At 41.1% G+C, this 20,804-nt stretch overlaps 1 protein-coding gene across 3 annotated transcripts in view; it reads left to right on the plus strand.

Moving 5' to 3' along the window:
* The window catches only part of LOC126355690 (calcitonin gene-related peptide type 1 receptor-like), a 1,110,235-nt gene that overhangs the window by 1,070,622 nt on the left and 18,809 nt on the right, over positions 1 to 20,804 (plus strand). For 2 of the 3 annotated variants that reach the window (XM_050006057.1, XM_050006056.1), the window contains exon 11: positions 18,057 to 18,137. In XM_050006057.1, the coding sequence (XP_049862014.1) occupies positions 18,057 to 18,137 (81 nt within the window). Of the gene's footprint in view, positions 1 to 18,056; positions 18,152 to 20,804 lie in introns of all 3 variants that reach the window. The other variant, XM_050006058.1, reaches the window with a different exon arrangement.

Here is a 20,804-nt window from a genome sequence, read left to right on the forward strand (position 1 = left end):
CGACCTGGTTCGCATCTTCTATTCTGCAGGGTTGCTGTTCCTGCCAAGGAATCTAATCGCCACAGTTCCGCTGGCACATCATCTATCTCAGTCGCCTTCCCATGTCTCATCATTCACAGGGCTTCTAGACCATCACTTTTGGTGTTCGCCTTGATGGATCCTTGAACAAATGCCAGTCACTACACTGGGTGGTGTAGGAACACTTGTTTGTGGGACTGCTGAGGAGCGACGCCGCCCGCAGTCTGTTGCGTTTTTCCCGACAAAGATTAATTTCCCGTTTTCCTAACTGATGCCACAAAATAACTTCACAGGCAGAGAGGTCACGTAACTTGGGAAGCCATGATTTGGATCTCGTAGACCAATCTATGGTTCGTCAACGAGTTGTCTTAAATACAAAAATATTCTGCTAGAGTGACGTTGTTCAATAGCATTGGTGATAAACAGTGCCTTGAATTTCCAACCGTTATTTACAGTATATAACTCCTTGAGCGTTTCACTCACAACTTCTATCCAGATGTTTACAGGTGATTCACCTGCCCCTACAGCTGTCGCCTCATGCATCCTGAAATGTTATATCTGGCCTTCATAAACCACGCGCGATATTTTTCATGTTCTTTATGTTGCTACGCGCAAACTGCTAGTTCTACAGAAAAAAGTAACTGAACATTTTTCTAGGAAATTAATGTAGTTACATTTTGTACTGGGATGCTTTTAATCTGAAGGCCATAATTTTCTGCTTATTCAAGAAAACAAAAGTGACCTTCTGACGCACTTCCAATACCACACTCAGCCCCAACAGCTGGGAATTTCTACTATGTTGTTCAGGGAACTCCTTCCTACCACTGTATAAATATTTGAGACTGCTCGAATTATTTCCTATATTCGAGCACTTTTGATTTTCAGTGACTGGCGTTAGCTTAGTAGAGCATTTAGAAATTGTGAAATTTGCGTTTGCGTAAATTTTGCCTAACAAATTTGTGGACTTTAACAGGTGCTGTGCTTGTAAGGGTTAAGTTTTAATGAAACTGTCAACGTAATTAGTATAAGCGTAACGTTTATGAAAGTCTTTTTTCTTTTATTTCCCTTACCGGCACGTTTATATTAATAATGTTAACGAAGTAGCCGCCTATCTTGGTGGCGTAATAGCTAAATAAATATAGGCAGTAAGTAGTCAAATATTGGGAATAGTTCGGTTATTTTAGTACAATTGTAAAAGCGAGTGCCACGAACAGCATACTAGATATCCTGACTGGTAATGGATGCGTGTGGGGGTGGAGGTGCATCTCGAGGTCGTTTGCACGTTTTTCTTGACTACCTCGCAAAACTATGGTCTACGGCGGAAACGTATCCCAGTACAAAATGTACTACAGAAAAATCACGTTCATTTTCCGTGTAGGACTAATACCTTGCTAGCGAGAGGAAATAAAAATCTCGCGCGTGGTTTATGGACAGTTACAGCATTGTGGGTTGCATAAAACAAGATGGTAAGGATGGCTAAATCACCAAGGATTCTTAGTAGTAAGTTGAAGCATCCCAACACATTTTTCTATCTGTTAATAAAGGTGAATCATAGAAACTAGAGTACGGATATCGAAACTGTTTTCTAAACGATAGACAAATTCAGGAGGAAGTTCGTGAACCTAGTTTACAAATATTTGGTGCAGACTGGCTGAATAATGACGATATTTATCGATTAAGTAGTGCCAGTCGTGACTATCCTGGCACACCCTGCCTGAAGTTTTAAAGTCATTTTAGAATTAGCCGCTCACATCGGCTCCGCATGGGTGGGACTAACAGAAACAATCTACGGCCAGGGACTTTTCTGGCGAAGCGATAGTAAATCATCTACACATATCTTCTTTGTGAATCAGCCTGCCACTAGTGAAAGCTCTGTCAAAATCCCTGTGTCATTCCTGAGGTTAACTTTCACACACAGGCCAAAAAAAAGCCGTTGGTGCCTCACTACATCATACGGGGAATGGTTTCCAGACAGGTGATGGCTACGTAATCGATGTAAGTTCCCTCTCAGAGTTTTAGACGATTTTTAGCAGACAGATGATACTGTACAAAATATAAGGGAGCACTGGTCATGAGTTACAAGTTTTTTTAAGACCAAGCGATACCATGCTTCCGCCATACTTGTTTAAGTTTGTCATGCATCTCTTTATGTAACTACCCGTGTAGGCTAACATGTTTTGGATGTGCGTAAAAGTTTATTCTGTTAACGGTAGTTGGTCTTTCTTACATTTGCCATACCTATCCAAGTGTCCCCAATCTTTCATTATGTAATAAACGATGTACTCAAACACGTTTTGGATGTCTCTGTAAGTGTATTCGGTTTACAGTACTTAAAGTTTCATAAATGATCGAGAAACATTGCTTTTTAAAGTGTATTTCACCATCATAAACAAAATAATTAACAGGAGACATCGAAACGGGAAGCATGAAAGTAACAACTTTCCGGTACAGAATCCAATGAAAAGATTAATATATGATTCTCCATTTTAATGTGCTAAAGTAGTTTCACAAACCAAATTTTTACCATTGGTCTAAGACGTCTTCATATATTTTACCAGTTATTCTGTAACTTTTGTAACATTTTGACACTGTGACATATCCAACACGAATTGGCCAACTAAATTGTCCTGTGTTGTGGGGTTGCATAAAACGAATTGGTAGAAACAACGTCCGCTGTTCTCTGTAGTTGTGGTGGCTGATTACTGATTTTCCCGCCAGGTACCGCCTCCTCTCTAGATGACAAGCTCGTAGCTCCCGCCATTGCCATGACATGTTACTCCCAACGCCAAATAAATATGGGATGCATATGAAATATCAATACATGTTTTTGACATAATCAGTCTATCAACATCCTTGCAGTAGTTGCTGAGATTAGTCTTCACAAGCAGACAATAGAAAAGCGGTAAAAGGATTTATAATATGTGCCCATATCGAGTTAATATTCGTTTACCTAAAGTTGCTCTGTGAATTGTAATCAGATGTAAGATGTCAGTTTCAAATCCCCTGCGCTCCGCGCTAGAATGCAGTGGGGGATCTGTGATGTGGTGCGGCGGGCTTATGGCCAGGGAGCTTGCACACATCGCAAGAGATAGGTCTAAAGAACTGGCTCCAGCAGAACTGAAAACATAAGAGTTTCGTCTGTCCCTTGAGCAGCTACGGTTCTTTACATGTTTATTTCAGGAACCATCTTACAGTCGTCGGACCACTCGCTGCTCCGTACTCGGTGTGTGAACTCGACGAGGTGTACCACCATTCTTCGTCCTTGTTGAGAACGATGTCGTTTCAGCAAAGACCTGGGACAAGACACGGCACTTTTATTCGGCAGAATACTGCATTGTGTGCATGCGTCGTTCCCGTCGAATAACTCTGTTGGATAAATTCTAGGAGATTACCGTCTATCCCTGGATTAATATGTTACCATTCCTCTCTTCGTTCGCCATTAGCATAGAATCAATAATCCTGTTTAGATGTCAGAACAACCATACCGCGATACATTCTGAATGGTTGACGTAGAAAACAGTTGTAGAGCTACATCTGATACAATGTGGCAATGGGAGGTTTTTGTGTAGAGAGAAATACAACAAACAAGAAACATGCAGACCACACGAATACAACGTAAACAGCCAAGTGCTGACTATTCTCGACAGAAGTAAAATAGGCTAGTATTTTTGTCTCTAAATACGTTTATGGAAATTTATGTTAGTTTTCAGTATCTCCTGAAAGAGTGGAAGCATGTTTCATTAAACATGTTGTGTATCTTCAACACCATATGCATTTCCTGTTTTCCCAAGCTAAATTCCTTTTGACAACACTTCTTTTTGGGTAAATTCAGATTACCAAAGTTTCAGAACATTTGTCTTTCAATATACTGTGAGAGCTCTTTACAGAAGACAGCAGAAATTATAATAGGTGGTACGTACTCGAAAAGCCATGTATTTCGGGCAACTAGACACAGCGTTGGTCTAGACACTACTCCAATACTTCTTTTGTGAAAGTGATAACCTGTACAGAAAACAACCCTTCTACATCGTAATTTGCTCTCGATATGCCTGTCGACATTCACTACCAAGACGAAGTTTACTCTCCATTTTTCCCCTTTCGCAGTCTTTTGCTACTCACATTCATACTACTCATGCGTATTTTCTAAAGGTGCTCTTACATGGGCAATATTTTACGGCGATGGATAGCTGTAGTAGGTTTGATGTCGACTTTATTGCAACAATGCACCGTAGTATTATTGCGATTGTGTAGGCAATACTGCTGAGGACACAGGCTGTTGTCGGAATATAGCTCAAGTGCTATCCACAAAGGGCAGAGAATACTTCTTATGACCAGACCATATTTGTCTCTGCCTGTGAAGGGTTCCCTCTTACTCTCTTCTTTGCTTCCTGTTTATCACGCCGACAGCGCTGCAGTAGCAAGTCATGTAATGTGAGTGGTGAAACAATATCATCTCGCTTCAGTGTGGAAGATGACAGGCGTAGATGTCTGTCGCCTACAGTAATGTCACACTGGGAAAATGAATCAAACATCAGCTCCATGAAGGTGATACCTACATGTACAAGCAGAGCTCTCTAACACAGATCATAACATACAGAGTGTGACCAATATAAGTGCCGATATTTTTATTGGTGACGTAAGATTGCATACCGAGCAACATTACATCAGTATGTACGGTATTTTCAGACTAATAACTGCGGCCATTACAAGTCATATGCGTTTTAGTTTCTACTGGACAGCAGGTCACGTGATGAAGTGTGCATCCATGGACGCGAAACGGCTGGTCTACACTGAGCGGTTTAGCATATCTAGTGGTGCACTCACGACTGCGGAGACAATACCTGATCGCAATGTTTGTGACATGTTTGTGGGAAGAGTTCGCAGTGCTGGTAAAAACCAACCAACACACTGATGCGTTTACGTGTTAAGGTAGCACATATAGAACTGCCTATACTTAGACCTGTCACACCCTGTATACGTAACGCCTGAAGTCTGATAAAGGACATTCTTGCAGATACCGTCATAACAGAATATTTGCAGTAGTGAGCCATAATTTCGTTACATATGTCTCTGTGTTCATAGAACAGCATCCGCCCAACTATCTTTTATTATCACGTTTTTATTAACGCGCTTACTCATCTGTCTTTCTGCCTGCCTGTCTGTTTGGTAGAAAGTTTGCAATTTGATTGATACTAACTTCCTAATTAGCAGAACTGTATGTCAATGCAATATTAACTAGCCTTCTTTTCAGTCTCTTTGTTGGGGGTGGGGAAGGAGGTAATAAAGTTTCACGCTGTTCATCTGTGCTGCCTTGCATGACAGGTGCGTTATGCAGGTATTGTCAGAGAGCGTTTCAGGTGGTATGCATGTGGATGGGTGGATGGGTATGACTGTGCATAAAGGGAATGTAAAATATGGATAGTGGGAGGGAAAGGATGAGACGAACAGAGACTGGGGAGGAGGAGGTGGACAGACAGAGATCAGAGGTGCAAGAAATCGACGGACAGAGATTGGTAGGAGAAGCTGGATCAAGAAATGGAGGGGGAGGTGGAGATGGACAAAGTGTGGGAAGAAGTGAAGGTTCATGCAACAGATGTGAAATATATACTCGCGGATGAAGCTGTGGATACAAAGCTAGTATTGAAAGAAAGGATATCTTACAAAAATCATAGATAATTATCTTAGGTCTTCTTCATTTCAGTTTTTAGGAAAACAACAGTAAATAAGACTGATATGTTGTTAGTAGGTACACATAACGCTATTCTCTATAAGATACTATCAGTTGAAAAGACACTGAAACAAACGTGATTTTTTTAGGGTCTGCCTTGATCAGAACACAATTTTTTACTTTCTCTCCTATTCCATAAACATGTTTTGCTGAAGTTTCGGCATCGTTCGTTGGTTTTATCTTAAAGGCAGTATCTGCATATTCGAAAAATGGGCAAAATTTAGTTACCAGATGCTGTGCAATTTATGTAATGTAATGCAGTGGTTTTGTTTCAGTATTTGTCATCAGCAGCCATATAGAAGTTAATGTAGAACAGTTAATTTATTCGAAAAATTACGACTGGACACGTTGTTGAAAAATGGATCAAATAGCTCTGAGCACTTTGGGACTTAAATTATGAGGTCATCAGTGCTCCAGAACTTAGAACTACTTAAACGTAACTAACCTAAGGACATCACACACATCTGTGCACGAGGCCGGGTTCGAACCTGCGACCGTAGCCGTCGCACGGTTCCAGACTGTAGCGCCGAGAACCGATCTGCCTCTCCAGCCCGCTGGGCATGTTGTTGTTATGGGTACTATTAACTAATACTAAGTGGAAGATTGTGTGTGTGAGTGTGTGTGTGTGTGTGTGTGTGTGTGTGTGTTTGTGTGTGTGTGTGTGTGTGTGTGTTTGCAAAATGTTTCACTAACTCTTGCTGGTTTTCCCATTATATTCACTGTGAAGGCTGGCAATAAGCAGCCATACATGTTAATGTTTACACAAAAAAAACACAAGATGACGGATAGCTAAACAGTTGAATGCTTTCTGGGCATTACTTTTGAATCTTTGTGAAGCGTATCTGTCATTTTGTGTGTGTACATGTGTGTGTGTGGGGGGTGGGGGGGGGGGGGGGTTGAATGTGTGCTGGGGAGAGCGGCGGGGGCTGTGGGTGAGTGGGTGAATTGATTTGCATGTTGTTATCCCAATCATGTGTAGGTTTGTTTTATGAGTGATTATGCTGTGTATATCTGTGTTTGTGTTTGTAAGTTGGTGACAGGATGTTTCTTTGTATACTGAGTGTCCCTTTTATTTTTTATTTAATTTTGTGATTCAGGTTGTCTATTTTGTTTGTATGATATTCATTCCATACAGCTATTTGTTTCATTGTAAATCATTTTTGTAGTTTTCCTCAGTAACTAGAGCTTTGTCCTGCCAATGCAGCATATAATAAAATCTGGTTACTTTGAGCCCAATCAAATCATTACAGTGTTTGTATACAGCTATGCTGGTGGCGGTGATTTTCCTGAAAATGGAGAATTGTTGATCGTTGTTGCCTCTGAGTATTGTGAGGTCAAGAAAATGTAACAGTTGCTCATTATCTGTTTCTATATAGAATTTTTTTAATGGGGGTACAGTGTGTTTATGTTATTGTGGAGTTGTTGGACTGGGTATTTCATCTAGGATGCCGTTGACGTCATCTACATCGCACTACCACTATACTATCCCATAATACGTAGACATAACAACCAACACCAGTTCTCCATGTTCAGGAAAGTCCTCGGCGCTAGCATAGTCATACAATAATTATCAAACTGTGTACAAACTAGCCAGTTTCCAGTATGTGCTCCTCTGACTGAACGAAACTCTGGTAGTGAAGGGAACTACAAAAATTAATTGCAGACAATCAAATAAATAGCTATAAAGAGTGGAAGTGATACAAACATTATGGACAAACTGAATCACAAAATTAAAAGAAAAATTAAAGGGACACTCAGCACACAAATAAACAATCTATTACCAAATTACAAACACTGACACACAGAACATAAACACATATAACAAACACACACACAACCACACATGAACGAAAAACACGCATAACAACAACCACATGGTACACTCTCACTTAAAACAACAAGTCAGCTCATAGAATAGGCAACATATGAAAAAAAACAAGGATAAAAAATACCAAGTGACGTGCCTAGACTGTGAATCAGTTTGTATAGAGCATACACGCAGGTACCTTAATATAACATAGACAGAAAGCATAAGATTCATAAAATGTAACAGCTGCCATTTTCTGAAGTCCTTATGTCCATGAAACATATACCAATGGACTTCTAGGCATACTAAAAAAATTTCAAATGCATCAACAACTCTCATAAAAATTAATAATTGAACAAAACTATCAAGTACAAAACATCACAATTGAAGCATAACAGGTAATAAATGAATACACAGTTCTCTGCAATGGAACTCTGTTCTCTGCCTTCAAAGAACCAACTCATAACCAACCAATGGTCTCCTTCTGATATTTGCCGTAAGCAATTAAAGAAAATCACGGAATATCTAATCTCGATGGCTGGACACAGCTTTGAACCGTTGTCCTCCAGAATGCGAATTCAATGTGGTAACTCTTGCACTACCTCACTAGTTGTAGTATTAGTTAATGACACACATTACCGTAACATGCCAGGTCGTAAATTTTCGAATTAAATGACTGTTCTGGATATAGTTCTATATGGTTGCAGATGACAAACTGTGAAACCGAGAAAAAAGATTACATTAAATTACATGAAACCCAGGAAATTCGCAGCATATGATAAATCGATTGTTCCCGTTTAGGATTTAAGAGAGCGACTCAATTTGAATTGATAATTTCATCTCCGGACGTTTTTCTTCTTCGCCTCCGAAAATCTCTTCATCCTCTGAGAATGCTCCTTCTTCCGTTTTTCTGTCCATTTTTTACCAGGCTGGTGCGATGTTCTTTCCTCAAACTTCACACTTACGACTATTGCGGCACTCAGTGCGGTCTTCGAGATTTTTTATGTTTATTTGCTGCAAATCCCTCTCGACTTATTTCAGCCATTTAGAGCAGCATTTACTCGTTGTTACTTAAAATTTTCCTTGCTGCTCTGGAGTCTTCCATCCTGTAGATATGTGTATAAAATTTGGCTCAGCGTTTTCTGATTTCGTCTGTTACTGTGTTGATCTTTATATACAGCCTGTTTTGTGGTCTCTTCGTCCAAATGCCGCTTTTGTTGACTGCCCCGTAAATCTTCCTGAGAATTTTTCTTTCTTTCTTTTCTATTTTCCTAATTTCTGAATGACCATCAATCACATTCTTTCAGCTGCGTAGATTGCTTCTGGAAGAATCACTGTTCTATAGTACCTTAATCTTGCGTCTGTCTAAATGCACTTGTTGTTGTAATGCGTCTCTGTTAGCTTGTAGGCCTTCTGAAGCTTGGTGATTCTTTGTTAATTGGCGATTCGGTTTAATGCTGAAGACAGTGTAGTTTCTCGAGGTATTTAAATTGGCATACTTGTGCAATCTTACCATGTGATTAAAAGGGATTTATTTTCTGGCTATCTTTCCATATATCTGGTTTCATCACAAGATATCTGTAGTCCGGTTTTTTCTGAAATTTCACATAGTTTTTCCACTGCGTGAATCGCTTCTGTTCTGTTATTGGTGATAATTGCAAAATCGTCATCGAAAGCAAGGCAGTTATTCGGTTCTGTTTTCTGATACCTTTGGATGGGATTCCCATTCCCTGATGATCTTTTCTGAACCATATTGAAAAGCATTGGGGATAATCCGTCCCCCTGTCGAACTCCAGTTCTGATTTCGAAGGTCTAAACATTCATGGTGGTGTCTGATTGTTCTATATCGTGTCTCCCTACCACTTTCGCGCAACGACGCTCTGAGCGTGTTTTTTTAGGGAATTAACTAGTTTGAACCTGGGACCTGTTGCTGGTAAGAGACGCCAGACCACACATGACATGTAGAATTCAGAAGAGTTCAGTGAGACTAGCGATGATATAACCAAATACTAAAGGAAGTCAGCGTCAGCTCCACTGCACTCCCTGTAAATGAATCTTAATACTAACTACATTTAGTGGAAGGGGTTCAAGGCTTTCCTATTTTCAGTTAGCTGGTAAAATAACGTCGAAAAAGCAGTTAAGTTTACCATTGGAAATTTTATTCTACTCACAAAACATCGTTTATAAATTGAACTATTGATAAAAGGAAATGTTTTAATACAGGATGGTAAAAACCAACGGCGTTCAACAAAAATGTGAACGAATATTCCCTGAGTGGTTTTCCAAGTTTTACAATGGATCGAAGGATGACCTGTGCCATATCACATCTATAATCTAGGTTTAAATTAAGTTTCACAAAAGAGATAACTATCAAAATGATCTCCAGTGACCCTCAATCATCTTTAATTACTTATCTAACTTGTCGTAAATTACAGTGGCTGATGTGACTTCTCAGTAACTATATAAAAGAAAAATCATTGCGTTTCAGATCTGTTCTTCAAGTGGCAAATGTGAACACCATGAGTTTTAATTAATGATCGACACTAGTATTACGCAAAAAAGGGGGTGTACCAGATGAGACTTCTGCAGTTCTGAGTGAAGCCTTATGCGCTCAAAAATGCGGCATCGCCTGCGTTCATTACCTTGTCGGTGTTTAGACAGCGTCAGGGCAGTGGCGGGTAGCACAGCTCCGCTCACCTCGCCGTCTCGGAAGCAAATCTTTCCTAACTTCGCCTTACTACAATTTCCCGAAGTTGGTTTAAAAAAATAACTATCTGGCTGTGTTTTCATCTGACCAATCAGTGTCTCAATGTTAACCTTAAGCTCCGCCTACAAATATTCTCTCTATCCAATGAGAAACGTTACACTTTTCGTGGTGGGGCAAAGTTTTTAAAGTTTGCAACTTAACAGAGACGCGAAAAAGTCTCATGCTGCAGCTGGTGTGGTCCTTTTAGCGTTATCGTAAGAGCTATACTGTTCTTCTGGAGGGCTCTATCTTTTAACATGGGCTGGAGGGTGTTCCTAATGTAACAGACACACGAAAAGTCTCACGCTAAAACTTGCGGGTGGTAGTGACCCTTTTTGTGTTATCGTAAGATCTATACTGTTTTTCTGGAGGGCTCTAGCTTTTAACATGGGCTGGGGGGGGGGTCCTTGACGTAACAGAGACGCGAAAAAGTGTCACGCTAAAACGTGCGGGTGGTAGTCTTAGAGGTAGGCTGGCGACGTGGGTGTCCAGTCTGTCCCTTATCGTAGGGCTTCCTACCTTAACACGGTTCTGCTCTCGGCTTGTGTTCTCGTTTCTCCCCTCAGAACTGCGTCGGTCTCACGGTGGGAAGGTACGACATGCATTTAGGCATTCTTGTGCTAGTCTGTGGTATTCCATTTGCTCACTCGTTACTCGTATTACTTTGGTTAATTTAATGTCACGATTTATTCGGAGCTATGTGACATACTACTAGATTTGCTTATTATGTCAGAGTTTTCATGGAAGGTGTTGGATTTGCCTGACACCTTACAAAGGGTTCTGATATTTCGCCCATGAATTTCACTTTGGTTGTTCTTCCTGTAAGTGACCGTTCTGTGACTTTTCGTGTCTTTCAGTCGACCCCAAATTCTTCCATGATTTTAAACAGGGTTTTGTGAAGTCCATGAATGTAATTACTGTGTTTGTCATTTGTAATATCTTCTTTAAGCAGCAGATCTGTTCCGCACATGATCGTCCTTTCTGAATCCTGCCTGTTATTCACCAACTAGTGAATCTGCTTAGGATTCTATTCTGTTTAAAAGTGCTTAGGAAACGATATTGTAAGTGAGGGGGAGCGAGTGAAATGGAGCGCATTTTTAGTCCTCTGGTATTTGCCCCGTCATCCACATGTGATATATGATGTAGTTTCTGCGTAAGTATCATATCATTTACTTTCCAGAACTGAGCAGTGATCCCATTTTCTCCTGGTGCTTTCTTATTTTTCACCTTTTTGACTATCTCCATAATTTCCTCGAGATCCGGGGCACTTGAGTCTGGGTGCGTAAATTCTGGAGAAAAGAAGTTTTTCTTGGTTCTTGGGGTGGTTCGTAGTTGAAGAGGGAACTGAAATACTGGGCTAAGATTTCGCAGTTATTTTTATTATTAGTTTGCGAAGAACCATCGGGCTTTTTAATGCACAAGCTAGGCGCTTGGTATCCCTGTAAGTTTTCTCTGAAAGTCTTATAGAAATTACTTGTATTATTTTTGATGATATGTTGCTGGATTTAGCAGAATATGTTGTTGTGATATCCCTTTCTTTCTTTTCTAATTATTTTTGTGGTCTGTGTTTGGGTTTTAAGAAAATTCTCCCAATTTTCTTCAGTTTTGTGACTCCTAAATTTTTTCCACCCTGTTATTCGGTTGTCGACTGCCTTATCGCAGGTTGCGCTCGACCAGCGCTGTTACCTGGTGCGAGGGTGTTGTCCTAATTTGACGGCTTCCTGAGTTTTCTCTGTTAGTTTCTTCCAGTCTGCTGATTTTTCCTGATTGATTTGCATGACGATATTTTCTTTGTTGAGTTTCAGATATTTCGGATCTGGTTTGGTACTTTTGGGTGGCCTTTTTAGCAACCTGTTGGATTGGAATTTTGTTTTTATTTTGAGAAGATGATGATCTGATTCAAAGACACCTTTGTGTGTTCTGACGTATAGAATTTCTTTTATGTTTTCCTTGGAAATAGAGACATCGTCAATTTGGTATCCACCCTGTCTAGGACTGAGTGATCTCCATGTGGTTAATTTATGTGCAGGTTTTTGAAATTGGGTACTCATGATCTTAAGTCCGAAGTTTCTGGAGAAGTCGATTAATTTTTTACCATTCTTATTGGTATGTTTGTTTCTGGTATTGGGGCCAGTGGTACCTCTGAATTTTTTCCTTGCCTAAGTGTGAATTAAAATCACCTCATAAGATTTTCTCATTGTGCCTTGCTAGTGTTATGCAGAAATTGTCCACTGTTTCAGGGTCGATTTTATCGTGGTGATTTGTCGGGACGTGCCCATTGACAATTGTGAAGGTTCTATTAGCTGATTTTACTGAAAGCAGGGGTACTCTTTCATTGGGAGACGAGAATTCAGTAACTGAGTCGAGTACGCAAGTTTCTAAAAGTGATAATCTGTCTCTAACATTTATGGCAGGTTGGGTCTAGCAGATCCTGTACTTTTCAGTGTTAAAGTGTCCTTCATCCACGAATCTTGTCCCTTGCAGTGATTTTGAGGTCATATTTTCCCATTGCATTAGTGAGTTACATTAATTTGCTTATTTTAGTGAGGGTGTTCACATTAATTGTGCCAATGTAGGTTTTACGATTTGAGAGATTGAGAAGTCCATGAGAAGCTCAGATTCTCTTCCGCATGGTGTCCATGATCTTCTGGAATCCGATGATCAAGTGAATCCCGTCTATTGTCTGGTGCCTGGGGTACTTCAAGTTGAATTCTGATATCTGTGTTGATCTCTGTTGAGACCAAAGGTATACTACTCGATTTTTGAGTTCCAGAAGGTTATAGTGCAGCCGGCTCCTCAATTATACGAACAGACACTGGCTTGGAAGGCAGACGTTGAACGGGCACCACTGAGTTTGTGTACTTTTGTTTTTTTTTGGTCGACCCTGGGTATTTCATTTCACCAGTACCACCTATAGCTGGGAAGCTTTCAGCTTTGCGCCATCCCAAGAGGTGCCCGATTGGGGTACCAAGACATATATATATACAAAATTTTGTCCGTTTTTCCCATATGGAAATACTATCCTTATGAACTCAAATTTATATGTGTGCCAACAGCAAAAGGCATTTTTTATGTTATATAGCACACTGATAATGCTGAAACTTCATTGCAACATGTTTGGGAACTACAAAGAAAAATAAGAAATCGTGTTTTGCTGAAGGCAGATCCCCTCAAAAACAAACCTGTTTGTAAGCGAACCCAGACAGGAGAGCGACCACATCAAGAAGACCGTCTGTAAAAGTTCAAACGCACAGAAAAATTTGATAGATACAAGAGTGAAATGTAAAAAATGGCTATTGAAAATCATATCTTTTACACATACTACGTTTTTATATTGGAGTGAAATGCATAAAATAATCCCTCCTACCGCCACACAGATTTCTAACTCCATACTGCTACTCTTAAAAAATCCATGAATTTTTAATCTATGAAAATATTCTTAATATTTGAAACAAAAATGTAGGGTTCATGAAAAACATAAGTGGCGTATCGATAGGTGACCTTACTATTATTTGTTTGCATGTACCCCACGTTTTTCGTTTTTCATGTTATAAGCATCTTCGTAATTATGAGACCTTCACATTCGCAAACTTTTAGGACTGTCTGTATGGTGTTAGAAATCTGTGTTGGCTTGGAGAAATTATTAAATACTTTTTACTCTGATTTAAAAACTTGGTTTATTAAAAATGTATTTTTATTTAAATAATTATGTAATCACAGTATTTATAAATTTTACTTTTGATGCTCCATAACTTTGGCCGTAGGTATCTCATTTATGAAATTATTATTTACGTCGTAGCAGCGGCAATAGATATAATATATTAAAATAAACATTTAATTGCCACATCAAAAAAGTATTTTAATGAAGTCCATAGAGTAATTCCACAAAATCCTGCTACCAGGGGAATATCGATGGAAAATATGCTCTAAAGAGGAATATCAAATAACTGTATAAATCACAAGCAGCAAAAACGTGAAGAGAGAGTGCTAGTGTCATTAGTGTCATTATAACTGCTGTACAGACGGCCACACTGGATGACTTTCTCTCCAACTAAATATTCATTGTCGCCTTTCAGCATTCCGGAAAAGGTTTGTAATCAGCACCAGTTATCGACTTAAAGTGTCTGAAGCAGTTTCTTACTGGGAAAAGCATAAAACCATAAAACCTGATGTCTCCATTTTTGCTAAATTTATCCTGGTAGAATGGAAAACATAAATGAGCCGCACACACTTCCTCTAGGTCACTTTTGTCTATCACGCAGTCTTAGTGAGCCTCATTGTGTTCCGGAAGCGTGCTGCCGGAAACATTGCCAAGCGAGGGAGACTAGCAGTTATGCAATCCATGTGACGGTAATCATGTGGCATCAAATATTGCCGGCCAACATTGCTGGGACCTATTGACGGCAAAATGAGTTTTTTATATCCAGTGTAAAAGCAACTTAATACCATCTACCAAGCTTCCATTAAGTCGTCTTGCCAATATTTTCTTCTCTTTTAGCTGTCTCACAAACTTCTTCGTATACCTGACAACTACATTTGGCAACAGAATCAAATGATGATTTTCTGGAAACGCCGCATGTTTCCCATTGCGACGCATAACTTTAAAATTTGGCTCAAAGGTGTCTAAGACCTTCCTCTGTAATCATGAAAAAGCTTGTGGCCCTGTGACGTCACCCACTGGTTCGACTAAGCTTCAAAGAGCAAGCCATCGACACATGGGAAGTTCATGTGATGTGTAAGGTGCATTACTGGTGTAATGGCACCAAAGTACCTATAATTCTGTCCAAAGCCGTAGTGTACGTGTTACACTATGGAAAAGTCGTGATAGCTCCTCTTACTCAAATTTCACCCCTTCCTTTGACCCCTTCTTGTGATGCCTTAACCTTGTAGGTCAGAACCGCGACGCTCAGGATTGAAATCATGTGCATTTTTGACGAGTTGCCGACGAAACCGCTGCTAAGAATAGTCATGGAAATGTGTCAGAGAGTAGCATAAAAAGCCTCAGTGGAACCGTCTCCTTCGCTGGGACCTAGATTCCCACATGTATCACAGGCGACAATGTCAGTCTGCAGTGCGAATAGCAACAGGAGTATGCTCTTGACTATCTCCGATACTGCTCACGTCTTCTCGACGCTTCTGCGCTTCTCTAAGGACACAGTGGACTTGCCACCCGACTCAACGTGATTTGACCATTTTGGAGTGCAGTGGCACCTCAAATATTTGCTCTGGCGTACAGGGAAGAAGCATCAGGGACTGTTTAAAACGATTCGACGAAATCTAACGTGATTGTAAGGAGAAAAGGATGTTTATTCTTTTCCAGCGCTGCTGTTTCACACGATCCTTTGGGGTGATCATATACGGATGCGATATTGGCACAGGCATGAATAAAATGGTGATATGTCCCCCTAAGACCCCCAGTTCAACCAAACCTGCAGTGGCATCTCCCCACATTTGTGGTGAAATTTTAGAATGTGCCTTCGCAGAGAAAACCTGCGACGTAGTACTACGAGACAGAAAACCAAATGACACACCTCTGATGCCAGTTGCCATCCAGCATGCACCTAGGTCTAATTCGTTGGTTTCCTCTATAAAGGTACATTTTAAAATCTGTCACTAAATGTGAGTGGGTGTCGTCAAGGGTACTGCCCAACTACGGGTCATTAGAGGGACACTCTGCCGTTTTTTTCACGCATGTCTCAATGCCGCACACGTCCATCATCATGCCACAGGAGGGCTTTAAGCAGGGGCACTGACTAGAATAAGCACTCCTTCCTGCCTCGGATCACGTTCAAATTCTGTCGAATGATTTTAAACGGCGTCCCTGTACAACAGCCCAAAAATTGCGGTTCAAAGGCGTAAAATATTCAGTGGGGTTGCTAGACCACAATGTCCTTAGACAAGGTTGAAGCGTCAGTGCGTACTTTGCAGTAGCAAAGACAGTCTGCCACCTCTTCCTGTTGCTCATCGCACCGCAGACAGTCCATTTAGATCTTGATGTACTCGTACATGGGAATCAACGTCCAAAAGAAAGGTGCAACTTCATTGACTCCTTTTATCCCACCACTCGAGCCTTGTCGGAGTCGATTCTGAGCGACGGTGCTGTGAAACGTTTTCGTTGGCCGCTCATAAGAAAACCGCACGATTTCAATGGCTGGGCGTCACAGTTTGTCCTCCCTGGCAAAGAAGGGGTACGCCCACGGTAGGATTTTGCGGAATTGTGATGAAATTTGGCGTCAGTGTGACTTCATTACCCCACTTTACGCGTCACATGAATTTCCAAGCTGTGGCCTTTTTTCACATATATCGACACGTATATTGGCTGCTAGAAACGTCGTAAAACCAGAGGGTGCTGTCGCAGGGTGCCATGCTTTTGCACCCGTTACAGACGAAGATCTTTTGCCCTTTTGATCCAAATTACAAATACATGCGTCACGATGGAAGGCAATTATGGGATTTCGAAAAAAACGATCCTTTAATACTGTTACCCATTGTATTTGCCGGCTGTAATTTTCGTAAACACCCAATTCATGTTTCTGTCATATTGACCTCTCCCACACCACTCTGTTCTGTGAGTCACTGGTCTGCTCTTCTGTCTCTTCTAGTACGGTGTGGCCACAATAAAGCTGTATAACTATATGGATATGGTGTCTGTTCTTTCGGACATGTCCGAAAGAACAGACACTATTGATGACCTGCAGCCATCTAGAACGAAACTAGAATTATATTAATATATTCAGCTGCTAGCAGGTGTTCACATATATCAACGGCGACAGGTGAAATTGTGTGCCCCGACCGGGACTCGAACCCGGAATCTAGTGCTTACATGGCAGACCCTCTATCGATGTCAGCCACCGAGAGCACAGAGGATAGCACGACTGCAGGGACTATCTGGCGCACAACTCCCGCGAGACCCACATTCTCACCTTGTATGTTCACACAGTACTTTCGTAGTGTCCCACCCTAACACACTTATTACTCGTGGGAGACATTCTTACCAAGTTGTGTAACAGTTCGGGGAATATGTGTGCATCCGCACAGAAGAAGGAGGTGATGGCCGGTGTTGCCATAACTATTTACTTATATGGATATGGTGTCTGTTCATGTAAGTATATAGTTCTGGCAATACTGGCTATGACTTTCTTCTTCTGTGCGGATGCACACATATTCCCCGAACTCTTACAGGACTTGGTAAGAAAGCCTTCCGCGAGTAATGAGTGTGTTGGGGTGGGACACTACGAATATAGTGTGTGGACATACAAGGTGAGAATGTGGATCTCACGGGAGGCGTTCGCGAAATAGTCCCTGCAGTCGCGCTGTCTTCAGTGCAAGCGGTGTCTGAGAGGGATACAGCGTCTGCCATGTAAGCATTGATCCCGGGTTCGAGTCCCATTCTGGGCACACATTTTCCCCTTTCCCCGTTGATACATAACAAAGACCGTTAGCAGCAGTAGATATTAATATAATTATAAGAATAAAACCGGTCCAGAATAAATTTAATGTGCCTTAGAAGATAGGCAACCGGCTTGCCTCGTGCTCTCCTGTAGCAGATGATGTGATTGGGTGACCTACCTTGAAGTCCATGAAATACACTCTGTCCCTGTTTTATTTTCTTCGCCCTGAGCTTCCCAAAACGCACCTTCCCATCGATCACTGAGCTGTCCTTCTCAGTTGTTCTAATGTTTGACAGAGTGTTGTTCTCGCTATGTTGTTGTTGTGAGATAGCAGGAGCAACTAACAGTGTTGTGTTTGGTTCGCAGGTGCTGGCGCAGGTGAAGCGCAGATGGCAGCACCTCATGTTCCGACCACGCGCCAACTCGTGCACGGCCACAACGGTTTCGGTACGTCAGGTTAGGTTAGATCCACTTCACTACTAACACATTCCATTTGCATGTCGTAGTGCCATGGCCTGATACTAACACTTGTGCTTACCTTTGGTCAGAGGAGAACGCATCTTCTGTAGTGCTCTGGCGGTCAGGTCGTTTAGTAGATATTGCACGATCTACACACTTGTAATCAAGCAGAAGTGACGTATAACGAGAGACAAACCAAAACATTATTTCAGGGAGTTTCACCATATTTCAGCTGTTCGTGAAAACAAATTTACGTATTTTGTATGAATATTCAGTGTCTCAACTTTCAGCTCACATTCTAATGCTTGCAAACATTAACCTTCCATCACAGCTTCTAGCTTCACGTAGTTTACCGTTGCACATAATCATATCCTTTTGACACTGGGGAAAGGGAGGCTGGTGCTCGACACTCAATTATTTTTTTCTGGTGGTTTTATTGGAATATTCTTGACACAGAATATTTGTATGATATATAGCTTAAAATAATTTTAATGTCATAAAAATGTACATTCGTGAATTTTTTAATACTTTTCCACCCTTCGCATTTTGTTTATTTAAAGTTGTGAAGAGCTGAATCGGATATGAAAATATCACGTCAAAAACAGTCATTTTCCACACAAAAATGTTTTAATTCGACTGTAAATAGTTGTAAACATTAAAATTAAGTAAGCACTTATAATACACCAAAGAACCTACTTTCCACGTACAGAGAGAGATTACCCAAGCAAACAAAACCACATAATACAGTTGTTCAGTTAGGGTTTGTAACAGAATTGGCTGAAGTGAGTATTATCGTTTAACGTTTGGTGAAAGACTTATCGCACGTGCAGTATAAACTATTCAGCTCTATATGGGCACAGTTGTCAGGGGCGCAACCCTCACAAATGTGGCATCGAATACAGTCTTCTTCGAAGGTTTCGAACAATATTGTTTCCCATTCTCCACCGTAAAACTTTTGTTGTTTTTTTTTAAAACAGGTGTCTTTGTCATCTCTTTGTTTTCCCGTAAAGCTTTAAAATCATCACAGGGGAATATTTCTCAGTGACTTCAATGAGTATCATTTCAAGAAGTCTGAATATTTCTTTGGCTTCCTTCAAGTTATTCTTATCCAGTTAGTGTCTTAACTTCTCCGTATTTGCTTGTTAAAGCAAAATACACCAAAATCAACGTTTTGTAGTACCTGATTTCTTCACTAGAAAATTAATCGTTGTATCTGACACAACACGCAACGTGCACGCACCGCTTTGGTAGTTTACCATACACTCACGTTAAGAAAATAACTGAAAACCTGCAGCGACAAGAGATAGATTGTTCATATTCACAAAATTTGTCTATTAGTATTTCAAGAGTGCAGGATGCTTCGCAGACGTATGCGAGAACCGTACCTTAAAATCAGTGAATTTGAAAGATGGCGCGTTATTTGGATGACAGAATGCGATGCATCCATCCGGGGAAACTGCTGCTCGTGTGGGTCGAAGTGTTTTGGCACTGCTACACGTATGTGCAGAATGTTCACGGAAGGCCTTAGTACATGACGAGATGGGTCAAGTCGCAACACGCAGACCATTCCCCTGAGATGAGCGACACTTCATTTGAATGGCATTGCAGAACAGACGTGCGTCCTCCTCGCCTGTGGCGCAACAGTCGAACAGAGAAACACATCGTACCCTGTCAGAGGTGATAGTCCCTCGCCGTTTATTACGCGATGGGTTACATGCGCGTCGTCCGATCCTCCGCCTACCTTTGGCGAACATGCAGAGAAGTGCTAGACGGGAAAGGTGTGTGGAACGACGTCACTGTAGACGGAAATGGAATTAGGTAGTGTTTCCGGACGAATTCAGGTTTAGTTTGTTCGTAAGGGGCCGCATTTTGCTTCGTTACAGACGAGGCGAGCGGCCTCACAGTGACTCCTTTCGCACAAGACATGTAGCGCCAAGTCAAGGCCTTTATGATGCGGGGCGGTATTGGGTACAAGTACAAATCACAGGTGGTGCGTGTCCAGGGCACTGTGACCAGTGTGACCAACCATCCGTAGGCATACCCTTCCTGCACGACACCCCAAAAGCCATTTTTCAGCAAGACAAAACAAAGCCACGTGCTGCTGACTACTAATCACCAAGGCGCATGCTGAACCGCGGTGCCTCAAATGCTATTCATTTCTGCAGAGCATACCAATCTACATGTCCTGTGAATATAAACGTACTATCTATAGTCGTTCAAGGTGGTTTTTTTTCCCTAGCACGTGTGTATTTAGGCAAGAGAGTGTCCCAGCCCATATTATAGAGAGTTCTATCACTTGTATCTAAATATATAGCAAAAATATATCATTACTTTGCTGAAAACAAAATACAACACTTAGGTTGCTGCACCGAAAAATCTGACTAGGAACAGATTACATGTTGGAGCTTCGAAACACTTCTGATTCGAAATCGCTTAAATGGTGTTGTTCGTAAATAGCTGACGCAACAGTGGTACGGTTGGTTGTTCCGCTACGGCTACAGTTCAAAAACAGTTCTTGTCGGACAGGGCCCATTGATCGATGCTATCCTACATTCCCTCATAGCCCGTAACGAAATACACAGATGGAAAAGAAATCGCAGCAGCAGAAAATAATTCATATAGAGCAACGAAATTTCGGGCATCCAATTATCTGTG

Source organism: Schistocerca gregaria, chromosome 3, assembly GCF_023897955.1.
Source record: "Schistocerca gregaria isolate iqSchGreg1 chromosome 3, iqSchGreg1.2, whole genome shotgun sequence".
Taxonomy (NCBI): Eukaryota; Metazoa; Arthropoda; class Insecta; order Orthoptera; family Acrididae; genus Schistocerca; species Schistocerca gregaria.